Raw genomic sequence first — 13,376 nt, forward strand, 5'->3', positions numbered from 1 at the left:
TCATTACATTCTGCTATGATCTCTTTACTCATTGACTGCATGTCCAGATCTGGGAAAGGGGCGGATGTTCCTAGCCACACTGCACAAACAAATGCTTGAATAAGTGAGCAGCATAAGATAATGGAGTTGGCCAGTCTTTTCCCGACCCACTTCCTCATGCTGGACCCTGGTTTGGTGGCCATGAAAGCTACCACCACAGTGATGGTTTTGGCCAACACACAAGAAACAGCCACTGAGAAGATGGTTACAAAAGCAGACTGGCGGAGAAAGCAGGTCACCTTTGTAGGTTGTCCGAGGAACAGTAAAGAAGAGAGGAAGCAGAGGAGGAGGGAGACGAGGAGAGCGTAGGTGATATCTCTGTTGTTGGCTTTGACTATGGGGGTATCCTTGAGTTTAATAAAAGTTCTTAGTATCCAAACTGTGATCAATGACAAACAAATGGCCACTGTCATGAAAATAATCCCTATAGGTTCTTCATAAGATAGAAAAGTTATAAATTTGGGAATGCATCTATCTGAGGCCTGGCTTGGATGATGATCTTCTGGGCACTGGATACAATCATTCATGTCTGGAAAAAGGAAGAGGGGTCATTAAAGTGACAAATTCATGTGAGAGTTTGAATCTTGTGACTACTTTTGAAGGAGGAGTTGCTCTTCATCCTGAAGAGCAACTAGTTCTGCTAGTACCTGTGTGTGGAGCTGGACTTTTGAAAAGTGGATTTGGAATTCTCTAAATATGCTAATAAGGCTTATTTTTAATAAATTCTTTGTATTTTAAGTGTGTTTAATTTAATTGTCTTTGATATTAGCAAATCATAGGAAATAATTATGAGTATGATTCTTTTCTCTATGCTGCCTTGAACAAATAACTGAAAGATGATTTAATGTGAATTGTTAAATTAATGTGCAGTCTGCTGGCACGCAACTCTGCATGCAGCCATTTTTGTATATGATTCTGAATATGATGTTGCAGGTATGTGTGGCAGCATGTCAACATTCAACATGAAGAGGCTGCATAGAAGCACTTTCTCACACAATTCTGGCAGCGGCTATTACATTCTGCAGCTGCCACACTAGATGAGAATCTCTGGAGAGCTGGTCTTGTGGTAGCAAGCATGACTTGTCCCCTTAGCTAAGCAGGGTCCGCCCTGGCTCCATATAAATGGAAGACTTGATGTGTGAGCACTGGAAGTTATTCCCCTCAGGGGATGGAGCCGCTCTGGGAAGAGCACTTGCAAGCTTGCTTGCAGAAGGTTCCAAGTTCCTTCCCTGGCATTTCCAAGATAGGGCTGAGAGAGATTCCTGCCTGAAACCTTGGAGAAACCGCTGCCAGTCTGTGAAGACAATACTGAGCTAGATAGACTCCGTATATGGCAGCTTCCTATGTTGCTATGTTCCTAAAAGTATTGGATAGATTCTTGTTTCTGTAGATACTGGAAATGAATTGTGTGAAAAGGAAAAACACAACTGTGACTCACTGAAAGACAAAGAAAAAAATAGCCTTTTAAAAAATTCTGGATTCCCAGTTCTGATATCAGCTAAAGGCTGGTTCATACATCCATGTTCTTAATTTGATTTCTTTAAGAAGATATGTGTGGTCTGACTGCATTGAAAAGTAGTGAGTTGGAAGCAACCTCCTTCACCAGATTTACCATAACTTCTGGCAGTATTACATGGACCATGTGGTTACAGATACATCGTACTAAGTTACTCTCACATCAACCCTGTATGCTCCTATATTTGGTGGACAATGTCACCTACCCTTCTAGTTAGAAATCTTTCCTTCTGGGCATGCAGCACAATCGTAGCAACAAAATTTCTCCCCCTCCTTCATTTTCTTCTGATAACCGGGTTTGCAGGAGTCAGTGCACTGAGAAAGAGGAAGCACCTAACCATAAACATGAAGAGAGTTTAGGATGGTAGAAATAATTTTTGCTTTTCACCCTCTGATCTGCAAAGAAACAAGTGATCAGTTGACATGGAAGGATACAGAATATGATGTAAGGGGAAGAAAATCTGCCAATACTTTCATGAGTTGATTGGAAGAAATTAATGTTGTCAGTCAGTTTCTTAGCTGAGGATAATACTGGAGGAATGGACTACTCAACTGAGTGCCTCAACTGATTGCATCAGAGATGGCCAGATGGTGGTCCATAGTAGTCTTGTGTCTGTTGAATAACTTTTCTTTGACTTCCTCACAGCTCTATTATAGTTCAGACAAGGGATGGTAAACATCTTACCATCTTTCATAACTGCCTCCAACATAAAATTGTTCCGAGGAAGAGAAATATTTGGAAAGCTAATATTGCTCTTTCTCTAGATTTTGATCAGCTGCACTGACTTCATTTCAGAGCTTGGCCATTCACAGCAGAGTCAGTTTATATAGGAAAAGAAACTTCCCACCCTCGGATCATTTATCCTGACAATGGAATGACATCTAAAAATGCTCCAGAATCCATACCTCATTAAAACCTCTTTGCCACACAATTATATCCTCACTAATGATGAAATGTTTTCCTTCCTTGGAATCCACTCTTCCAACTTTCACTTTAAGGGAGGAACTATTTGGGTATATGAGCACATTCATAATATCAAATCCAGTTCCCATTTCCCTGTTCTCATCAAAGGACACTCTTTCTCCAACTGAGTTGTTAAAGGAAACACCTTGAAGAAATGGGTGGAGCTACATGAAAATAAAAACAATATAGAAGGATAAGAATATATTCTATCTCCAGGGCAACATTTATAAACACACATCCTTTCAAATAACAGGTTTACACATTCTAATTTGCAAATACTGTATTATATAGTATTTTTTTTAAAAAAATGTATATTCCGCTCTTCCTTCAAGGAGAACATAGTTAAGTTTCTCCTCACAACAACCCTGTGAAGTAGGTTAGGCTGAGAGAGAAGTGACTGGCCCAGAGTCACCCAGCAAGTATTATGGCTGAATGGGGATTTGAACTCGGGTATTCTTGGTCCTAGTGCAGCACTCTAACCACTACACCACGTTGGTTCTTTGCACCAACAGCCAACCTGAAAACACATTTGTTTCAGTTATGGAGGATAGGAAATTTATCATTTTCTAAACTCCAAATACAGGAGGAAATATGACCTTCATACAAATATTGTGTACTTTAGCTACTAATGGAGGTGAAAGTTTGATATTGCCTGGCCTCTTATTGGTTCCTGGCAGTAAAACCATTTAATGGAGACATTTACCTGCCAAGGGCGGAGATCTTGAAGTTCAGCATTTTTGCTCTTCATTGCCCTGTGGCTGGATTTAGATGTATCTATGGTCTGCAAAGCATGCGCCACAGCATAGACAACGTTATATATATTGTAGCTATGGCCAAGCATATGCATGTCAAATACAGATGCAGGAAGGGTCCCCAAATTCTTCTCCCCAATACATATTTTATCTTCATTTGGCACACTGGGATTTGGAAATGAACAGCTAAATGCTTGCTCCCAAAAATCCTTGAAAAAACCATCTCCTTGTGTCCAGTAAGGTTTTGTGTTCTGAAGGTAAATCTGGAATCCTGGACAATCGTCTGAGTGAATCGCAAAGGAAATAGTTCCATGGAACATTTGAAGATTCCTGAAAAAGGTCATTACTGGGAAATCAGTCTGGGCTGTCATAATCCACACTTTCCCAAAAGATGTGTTTTGTTTAAGTTCTGGAGTGGCTAGAAACATTAAACCGGTCAGGCATAAAATAGTCATAGTTTCACCATAGACGACAAAGACTCTGGATTTGGTACCCAAGAAAGTTTGGTAAATATTTCTAGCCATACTGTTTAGCTCATCTATGTTGTTCCTACTGGACTGTTGTGGGATTCGCACTGTGAATGCTGAACATATTCCATTCTGGGAGAGCAATGGCTCCAAAGTCTTCAAGAAACATTCCCCACTGTCATTGTCCTCAGCCAATAGCCCAACCCATGTCCATCCAAAATGCTTAAGCAACTGGATAATCCCCAGATCCTGATGAATTTCATTTGGGACCGTGTGGTAAAAGGACGAGACCTGTGCTGTGTTGCTCTCTTCTTGGGGAAATGAGCCACATGTGAACTAAAAAGAATCATATAGATATTCATGAGATTGTTGAGAGGAATATCTCAGCACAAGTGAATGTGTCTCTCTTATGCAGTGGATATTTCTGCAGTAAAATCAATTTATAGCTTTGGTTATCATCATTAAAATCAGGGAGTCTTCATGCTGACAGTTGGAAATATAATGCTTAATATCGATGTAAAGTATTATGTAAGACATCCCTGCACTCTGTAGTTCCCCAGCCTAACTGCATCAACATCCCATTTGGCTTTGTGTTTTTAAAGAGTCAAGGATTAACTTGCTTTCTTTTTCTGTCGGTTATATCTGCCTTTTTCCCTGCATGACAAAATCACACCCAGAATGACAAGAGAAGACAGAGTTGCGTGTGTGTGTGTGTGTGTGTGTGTGCCATATGTGAACAAGCGCACATACCCATGCACAGCTCTTACCTGTGGAATCTTGTAGAGACTCAAGATATCTGCCATGCAAAAAGAGATGTCAGAGCCAAGTCCTCCAATGATGGCTATGAGGTTTTTTTTGGTATCGCATTTGTAATTGGGGACAAATTTGTGCAATTTGAAGAGAAGGTCCAGAGTGGCACGCGTGGTCATCTTTGCATCATAGTAGCTGTCGTAGATGTGGAAGCCAAGTGTGACATTGGGCAAGTTCTTGGTGTTCTTGTTGACTTCATTTACAGCAAACACCATGGCCAGGACATGCTGGTAGAGCTTTGTCACCATTCTGTAATAGAGTTACATACTTTTGAATAGTACTCTCTATTAGACTGAGCTCTTTTTCCATGTTAAAATATACAGGCTGACATCCAGACTAAATTACTCAGTGGTACTGCTCGGGAGTAGTTACTCTAAAGGGCTACTTGATTTCAGTAGGATTCCTAAAGATTAATTTAGTCTGGATATCGGCCACAGAAATTAGTAGGCTCATTCACACAACTATTATTAAGGTTCATAGGAACATAGGAAGCTGCCATATACCTGTACTGAGTCAGACCATAGGTCCATCTAGCTCAGTATTGTCTGCACAGACTGGCAGCGGCTTCTCCAAGGTTGCAGGTAGGAATCTCTCTCAGCCCTATTTTGGAGATGCTGCCAGGGAGGGAACTTGGAACCTAGATGCTCTTCCCAGAGCGGCTCCATCCCCTAAGGGGAATATCTTACAGTGCTCACACATCAAGTCTCCCATTTATTTGCAACCAGGGTGGACCCTTCTTAGCTAAGGGGACAAGTCAAGTTTGCTACCAGAAGACCAGCTCTCTCCCTCTGTAGGACAAGCATCCTTGTCTCTGTAGGACAAGCATCCTGCCCTAGTTTGGGAATTGTGCATGATTCTGTTTTCTGATAGTAGGGACATTCACACAACCTACTGTGCACGGGGTGGGTGTGGGAGGGGCAGACTTCCAAAACCTTGCCTTCCCCCCAGATGATTGTTCATTGCTTGGTAGGAGTGCAGAGCTCCCACATGGTCAGCCCTGCTACATGCAGCAGGGAGCAGGGAGGATCACTCTGAGGCCAGGATTGAGCCAGCGTGGTGTAGTGGTTAGAGTGCTGGACTAGGACCGGGGAGACCCAAGTTCAAATCCCCATTCAGCCATGAGACTTGCTGGGTGACTCTGGGCCAGTCAATTCTCTCTCAGCCTAACCTACCTCACAGGGTTGTTGTGAGGAGAAACTTAAGTATGTAGTACACCGCTCTGGGCTCCTTGGAGGAAGAACGGGATATGAAATGTTAAAATAAATAAATAAAATAAAATAAAAATAAATCCCAGCCTCTGTGAATCCCACCATGTGCCAAGCACAGTGCACTGGGAGATTTCCCCAGGGGATTGGTGCTCTAGGTGACCATCTCTTTGTCAACATGACCAGTGTAAGAAGCTCACGCTGACACACAACCCCCAGAGGTGGGTTAAGAGTGCTTCAAGCCAGGCTGTCAGACTGAGTTTAGCGGATCCTGACAGTTCAAGCAGCCAAGCCCAGGTTTGTGAGTCAAAAGCAAGGTTAGAGGCAGAAAACTCAACTGTGTGCTAAGCCCCAGCTGGGTAGGACAAGCATGCTCTACCCAGATTCCACCGGACAGCTTTGGAACAGGGAAGGAGGAAAACATGCCCTATTCAGCTGGGGGCTTAACACAAGCCTCAGACCTTGTTTTTAATTTGTAGATTATCCGGAAATGGGAGCACACACAGCTCCCAAACTAGGGTGGATAATAATACTCATGTGAATGATTATTGGAAAGTACCTGAAAACAATGCCATAATGTTCCTTTTTCACCAGCAATATGAAATTCATTTTTCACCAGCAAAAGCACTTTATGGATAGTCATATATGGATACAGATAAATGTGACAGAATCTTTTAAAATTAATGGACAGATTAATTATAAAAACATGTTAAGTTTGTTGGACACCATAATGTTTCAAACACAGTAATTAAAAAGTGTTCAAATTCAGGCACTTTCTCTCCACAAAATTTATTTGTGGACTTTGTTTCAAATCACCACCATTAATCTTTGGCCACTCACATGTCACATGGTTATTGCATCATCCAAAATAAGAAGACCTCCTCCATTGTTTGAGAATGAAGTCCAGGGACATGGTAAACTGGGAAATACAGGGGTGTAGATATAATTGATGACTGTCAGGAAATTTACGACCAAAACAGTGAATAGTTAATCTATGGAATTGTCTGCCATGGGGTGTGGTGCTGACTCCCAGCCTGGATGGCTTTAAGAGGGGCTCAGACAAATTCATGGAGGGCAGGTCTATCAATGGCTACTAGTCTGAGGGCTATAGGCCACCTCTAGCCTCAGAGAAAAGATACCTGTGAATACCAGTTGCAGGGGAGCAGGAGTAGGAGATAAGGCATGCCCTCATCTTTTGCCTTTGGGCTTCTCAGAGGCATCTGGTGGGCCACAGTGGGAAACAGGTTGCTGGACTAGAGAGGCCTTGGGCCCGATCCAGCAGGGCTGTTCTTATGCTCCTGAGGGAGAGGTGGCCCACCAGCTGAGTGACATCTTGCTCTTTGCTCTTTTCTTTGATGAAAATACTAAATAAATTTTCTGTTTTACAAATGCCGAGGCTGTTCTCAGGAGCAGCCTAGCCCAGTGTCTTGTGAGATATGCGGAGGCTGGGAAAACAGGTCCCATCCTCTGTTGGTCTGCGCTTCTGGGAGCAGCATGGATAGTTATCAGTGACCTCCCAGTGTAGGTCACGCGGGTGTGTGCCTTCCCCCATGTCAACCCACCCTGCTGTCTGCAGGTCCCGTGCTCACATGACTGAAAATGGGGTAGGGGGCAAACTTACATTTGAAGATCATACTCCAGCTTTGGAGAAGGATGTTCTTTGGTCAAAATTTCAGGGGAAAGGTACAGGAACTGAGAAGCAATCCCACCAATGACAAGGTCACCTGGCTGATACCACTCATGGGGAACAGAGAGAGGATCATTTCCTGGGCACTTAATGCATCCCACGCAAGGCAACAGGAGCAACACCACCAATACCAGCATCTCTCTGAATGCAGAGACTACCAGGATTATCTACAGCCTCGTCACGGGCATCAGCCTTGGGTTGAAACATGCGGCCTTGGATTGCAGGAGTCTCTGCCAATAGATGCTGCAGAAGGAACCTTATCTTTGAAACCAATAACGTTAGGAGGGCATGATTTGAATGGCAATCAGGTTGCAGAGATCGAAGACCAGAGCTTAGAGGATTAATTGCCAGCGGTCCAAAAGATAGAGGTCTGCTTTGCTTTCCTCCCCTCAGCCCAGGTCTGAATGGTGCAGGCGGAGAGAGGTTTATAAGCACTTTGGGACTTCTATCCTCTTCTGGAAAACTGCTGGAGTTTTGGCAAAGGGTAGCAATTACTCCAGATAATTGCAGGGAAGATAATTACTTCTGACAAGTTTGGTCTCTGAGTGGCACCACTGGTGGCAACCATGCCTTTTCCCTCCTTTGCGCTTAGGTGAGGGAACATGCTGTGTGTGTATGTTTGTGTAGATGGCAACAGTGAGGAACCACAGTGGCTCTTGAGGGATACAACTTAATATAATATATTTAATATAAGAATGTGTAGAAATCAGCTGAGAACGTTCACTGAACTTTCTCCTTGGGAAATCTCTCAAAGTGCATTTTTAAAAGATCTTTCTTTATCAATGCACATAGGAACACAGGAAGCTGCCATATACTGAGTCAGACCGTAGGTCCATCTACTTCAGTATTGTCTACCCAGACTGGCACCGGTTTCTCCAAGGTTGCAGGCAGGAATCTCTCTCAATCCTATCTTGGAGATGCTGCCGGGGAGGGAACTTGGTACCTTGATGCTCTTCAGGGGTATATCTGACAGTGCTCACACATCAAGTCTCCCATTCATATGCAACCAGCTTAGCTAAGGGGACAAGTCATGCTTGCTACCGCAAGACCAGCTCTCCTGTAAAGGAAACTCTCTTCTGTAAAGGAAACACTTTATCATCTTTCTTTAATAATGTAAATGAGGGCAAATATGGAAATACAGAATCTTCCATCTAACTGGACCCATAGGCCAGAAGGTCAGGCTGTGTCATTTGCCTTAGTTTTCCACTGCAGTGTTGAACTTGTGGTGTCTAGAGGACCAGAAACAATGAATCCCGGAGGTACTGGCCAATTAACTTGCACCATCAAAGGGGTCTCTTTCCAGAGCCAGTGGCAATCATTGATCTGTCAGGCTCCTGGGGAAGGGACATACAGGCAGATGACGCATATACTACACCCCATCTCTCCAAGGGCATATCACGATTGCTGGGGATATCTCTTACAATGAGAGTGATTTGGTTGCTGCTCTGTATTTTATGGTCCTACTGTGTATGTTTTTTAAACTTTTCATTTTAATTAGATTTGTATTTTTATATTCCAATTAAATATTTTTATTGTGTAACTGTTTTATAGTCTTATATTAGAGATTTTTTTATACTAGGTGGTATTTACATTCAATAAATAAATAATTATAAATACATTATATTGTTTTAAATGTCTTGTAAACTGCCTTGAGATTGCTTTGATGAAAGGCCGTAATAAATTTTCCAGCTGAGCACCTTGGCAGCCACAGACATGGCTTCATGTTACTGTGGCCAGCTCTCCCACAATGGTTTCGGTCAGTGCACAAACTTGAGACTGAGAAACATCATTTGGCAGGTGAGAGTCGGGAGGAGAGAGACCAGAACTCTGTAGTCGCTTGCATATTTTGCAATGGGAATAAACATGGGGCGAATCTTGGCACCATTTTTTTCTTATAGTGTCTTACCGCTTTCTTTTTGTTTATTGCAAGCAGGGCTGTGCATCATCCCAATTCTAGGCACTGAAGTGGAGGTAATATTCAGAATAGCAGCATGCAGAAAGGTAGTTCTGCCCCTGCTAACTTGGCAAAGATGCACCTTTTAATGTGGTGATTCTCTTTATTTAGCAGGGGGAGAGTAACTGGCCCTATCCACCCCCAGCACAGTACCTCCAGTGACTGTTGCTGGTGTCTATTTTGTGTTTCTTTTTAGACTGTGAACCCTTTGAGGAAAGGGATCCATCTTATTTATTTATCATTTCTCTGTGTAAACCACCCTGAGCCATTTTTGGAAGTGCGGTATAGAAATCACATAAATAAATAAAAATAAATTAAAAAGAAAAAAAACTGGGCAGACTCTGCTTAGCAAAGGGGACAATTCATGCTTGCTACTACCACAAGACCAGCTCTCCTTCTTGTACATCACATTATATATTACTGTACTGTACATCAAATGCCGATTCCCTCCTCCCCAACACAGAGTACCTAGAGAATACAAGCAAATCACAAGTTTGACTCAAACAGAGCTGGGAAAGAGAGAGAGAGAGAAGCTGCAGTCTGCTATCCCCAGCCAACTTACCTGCAGCCCTCAGTGGACCAACTCCCTGGCTCTTCTTGCATCTTCCTCATATGAAAATGGAATTGAAAAGTCACCAGTAGATGAATGTTCAAGTTCAAATGTGTCTGTCACCCAACATTTTCTTTCCTAAATCTCCAGGGTCCACTGCCTTTTTGAACAACTAGAAAGAGGTTTTCCTCCCTCTCCATGGCCCAACTGATTAATTCATATTTGATTTTCTTCCGTTCATCCCATCTGCTCAACTAACCTCAGCTTCCTGCTTAAACTGTCATAGGAAACAGAAATAGAACAGCTTTCTTTCCAAAATTAGCTTTGGTTTCCTGGAGAAATATATGCCAATTTTATGACACACGATGCTCCAACATAGTCTTTAAGCAGGAAGCTGGCTGAACCATTAGAGATGCAGAAGATCTCTAAACAGCTTAGGCCCTAGGTATTTAAGTATTAATTTCTCGAAATTTGTAATGGAGCAGGTAGCTGAACTCTCAATGCTACTAGCCATCAATATGGATCTAATTTGAAACCAAACTAGACAAGGTATTTGACATCCTGTTCAGGGGCGTAGCAAGGATGGAGTGGGCCCAGAGACAAGATTTTTAAAAGGCCCCTCACCTCACTGAAGCTCAGCTCATGAAGTAAAGAAATCTTAAATGAGGCTGAATAGTGGTAACAAAAAGCATAGTAAAATATTTAAAAAAGGTTTTGTAAATGGACGATGCAAGTCATTTAATGGTACTAGAGAAAGACATGATGTTCTGGTAGGTCCAGCTCTTAACACTCACATCAATTTCGGTGGATGAATACAACTGAAGGAAGCCCGGGTGGGTGTGCAGCTGGGGGAGTCAGTCATGTGACTTGCCTCTGGGGGGGCAAGGCAGTGGGCCCCCAGACAACTGTCTCCTTTTGCCCTATAATAGTTACGCCCCGATCCCGTTTGTTGTTCAGTCTCAACCTTCTTATATAACCTCTTATTTCTATAGAAGTCTCTTATTCTATAAAAATCCCTTTCCTTCAATACCCTCAAATAAGCCAATCCATATTTATCTACCCCAATATCCATCCAGATATGTTAATAAAGGTGTTAGTGGAGAAATATCTCCTATCAATATTGTAAATTTTTATTTCCATATCTGAAGCATATTTCTAGTGAATACATTTTTAATTTTCTTAACCTCTTTAAATTTACTTGGGTGGAAAATTATTTGTTTTAAGATTCCTTCTGATTCCTGTATCTCTTCTAATTGTATCTATGCTTTGATACATCATCCATTATAAATGCAATCATATGACTTAGGTGGGCAGCTTGATAATAAAGTTTTAGATCTGGAAGTCCCCAATCAGCTTGTTTTTGAGGCCTATATATTATCTTTCTATTTAGTCTCAATTTTTTTGTATTAAAGCAAAACCTTTCAATTTTGTTTTGCCATAATATTAATATTTCATCTGGGATTTCCACAGGAATTGATTGAAATAAAAAATTTAGTTTAGAAAGAACTTTCATTTTTATTACTGCTATTCTTCCCAATATATTAAGATTTAATCTTTTCCAGTGATTCATATCCTTATTTATTTCCCCCCAAACTGGCCGAAAGTTTATATTAAACAGTTTATTAGTGTTTTAGTTGTGTTAATGCCTAAACACTTAATCAATTTATACATTATTGGAATCCCCAGATCACTAGAAACTTCTCTTTTCTATAGTAGGGGGTTTATGGAAAAACACCAATTGAGATTTATTACAATTTACAGTTAACCCTGATATCTCCGCAAATTCATATAATTCTTTTTTAAAATATTCAATAGACTGACTAGGTTCTGCAAGAGTTAATACCATATCATCAGCAAATAGATTTGGTAAATGTGTGTTGTTTCCTAATCTAAATCCTTTAATTTGATTATTTGCTCGCAACACTATTGCTAATATTTCTAATGCCAAATTAAATAATAAAGATGACAAGGGGCATCCTTGTATTGTACCCCTAGACACTGAAAACTACTCAGAATCAAAAATATTAATACTTATTTGAGCTTTAGTTGAACCATAAATCTGATCAATCATATTATAAATGTCAGACTCCCAGTGGATGAGGTGGGCTTCTAGCCCTTCTTGAACTCCAGAGTCAGAGGGCTAGAAGGTCAAGACATCGGTCATCCCTTCTCCGCTACTCTGACACTATCTCTTTGATGTGTAGATTGCTAATCTCAGGGACTTCCTTCCTTCCTTCCTGCCACTTCCTCTTCCCCTTCTCTTCCCTTCCTTCTCCCTTGCAACATGCAAGCTCCTCTCTCCCTGCACCATGTGTGCGGAGATGCCAAATCCATCTGCAGATAGATAGATTAGAGATCCTATCTCTTCACTTCCCTATCTAGAATGGAGTTCTCTAATAAATACTCCTTATATTGATTTGAAACTATGAACTGGCTCCAAGTTATTTTGCTCTCAGCATACACACATGCCTAACCAAATTCTGCTGTGTTGTGCCTTTGTGCACTAAGGGTTTCTCCTATCAGAGAGAATTCCCAACACAGAATGACTGGTGCAACCCCAAAAATGTAAGCCTCAGGAACAGCCAGGGGAGGAGGTTAGTTTGTCACCTCAGTCCTCCTCCTGGCTTACTGCATTCAGCCAGTTCCCTCCCCTGGAGAACTCCCGGCTCCCATACTCAGAAGCAGCTCCTCCTCCTCAGCTGCCTTGTCTTTAAATACCCCAGTGCAGAGCTGACAGGGCTTAAAGCCTAATTCCAGCCCCGCCCCCTTCCTGACCTGGCTTCCTGTTTCCTGTCACACCCAACCTAGCCGTCGCCCCAGAGCTGTTTCCTGCAGCTCTCCCTGCCTTGCCCTCTCAACCCCACTGGGATCCGACCAGCCTGGGCCCTTCTCATCCCCACTGCCCCCTAAAGGGAACGAATGCCTGAGAGGAAGGATGCCATGCCCTTCTCTAGCCTCTAGTGCCACCCAAGTGACCAGGTAACATGGCATCTTGACAAGAAAAAAGATCAAAATTTAAATTTCTTTAAAACATTTTTTTAAATGGCTGTAAATAATTAAAAGCTTTATGTATGTCTATAGACCATGTTGCTATAGAGGTTGATTTTACTTTAGAATCTTATAGAATCTATATACTTAATTCTCTAAGCCAGATGCATGGGGATGCGTGGCGGAAATCACATGCATGACAGAACTCTCGCAAGAGTTCTGCAGACATGTGGGGAGGTGGCTGGCCGGCGAGGAGAAGGATGGCCGGAGGGCAAAGCCCCGCTAGCCTGAGGAGGAGGGTGGCCGGTGGGGAGGAGGAGGATGGCCGGCCAGCGGGCAAAGCCCCACCGGGAGGAGGATGGCCAGCAGGTGAAGGTTGCTGTGAGGAGGAGGCGGTGGCCGAATGACCTGGCCCGCCCAGCCGCCGAGGTGAGGAGGAGGTGGC

At 42.4% G+C, this 13,376-nt stretch overlaps 2 protein-coding genes across 3 annotated transcripts in view; both read right to left on the reverse strand.

Moving 5' to 3' along the window:
* Positions 1–13,376, reverse strand: part of LOC128329543 (uncharacterized) — a 471,544-nt gene that overhangs the window by 378,155 nt on the left and 80,013 nt on the right. The window lies entirely within an intron of this gene.
* LOC128328770 (vomeronasal type-2 receptor 26-like) lies at positions 313–10,216 on the reverse strand. Of its 2 annotated transcripts, XR_008309386.1 has the most exons (7): positions 9,956–10,216; positions 4,505–4,796; positions 3,222–4,073; positions 2,461–2,682; positions 1,990–2,202; positions 1,761–1,887; positions 313–568 (listed from the first exon to the last, which is right to left on the reverse strand). XR_008309386.1 is itself a non-coding variant. In XM_053258836.1 (6 exons), exons 1-5 carry the CDS (start codon positions 10,003–10,005, stop codon positions 1,765–1,767), a joined length of 1,539 nt encoding a protein of 512 aa, XP_053114811.1. In that variant the 5' UTR covers positions 10,006–10,216; the 3' UTR covers positions 313–568; positions 1,761–1,764. The 2 variants fall into 2 exon arrangements, 1 of the variants encoding a protein (XP_053114811.1); XM_053258836.1 differs by lacking the exon at positions 1,990–2,202.

Source organism: Hemicordylus capensis, chromosome 6 (genome assembly GCF_027244095.1).
Source record: "Hemicordylus capensis ecotype Gifberg chromosome 6, rHemCap1.1.pri, whole genome shotgun sequence".
Lineage (NCBI taxonomy): Eukaryota > Metazoa > Chordata > Lepidosauria > Squamata > Cordylidae > Hemicordylus > Hemicordylus capensis.

Coding starts and splice junctions, on each gene's coding strand:
- LOC128328770 (XM_053258836.1), bottom strand. CDS start 10,005: ATGAGGAAGATGCAAGAAGAGCCAGGGAGTTGGTCCACTGAGGGCTGC. Junction 4,074..4,504: donor GTCTCTACAAGATTCCACAG/GTAAGAGCTGTG, acceptor GATTCTTTTTAG/TTCACATGTGGCTCATTTCC. Junction 1,888..2,460: donor GGCAAAGAGGTTTTAATGAG/GTATGGATTCTG, acceptor GTTTATGGTTAG/GTGCTTCCTCTTTCTCAGTG.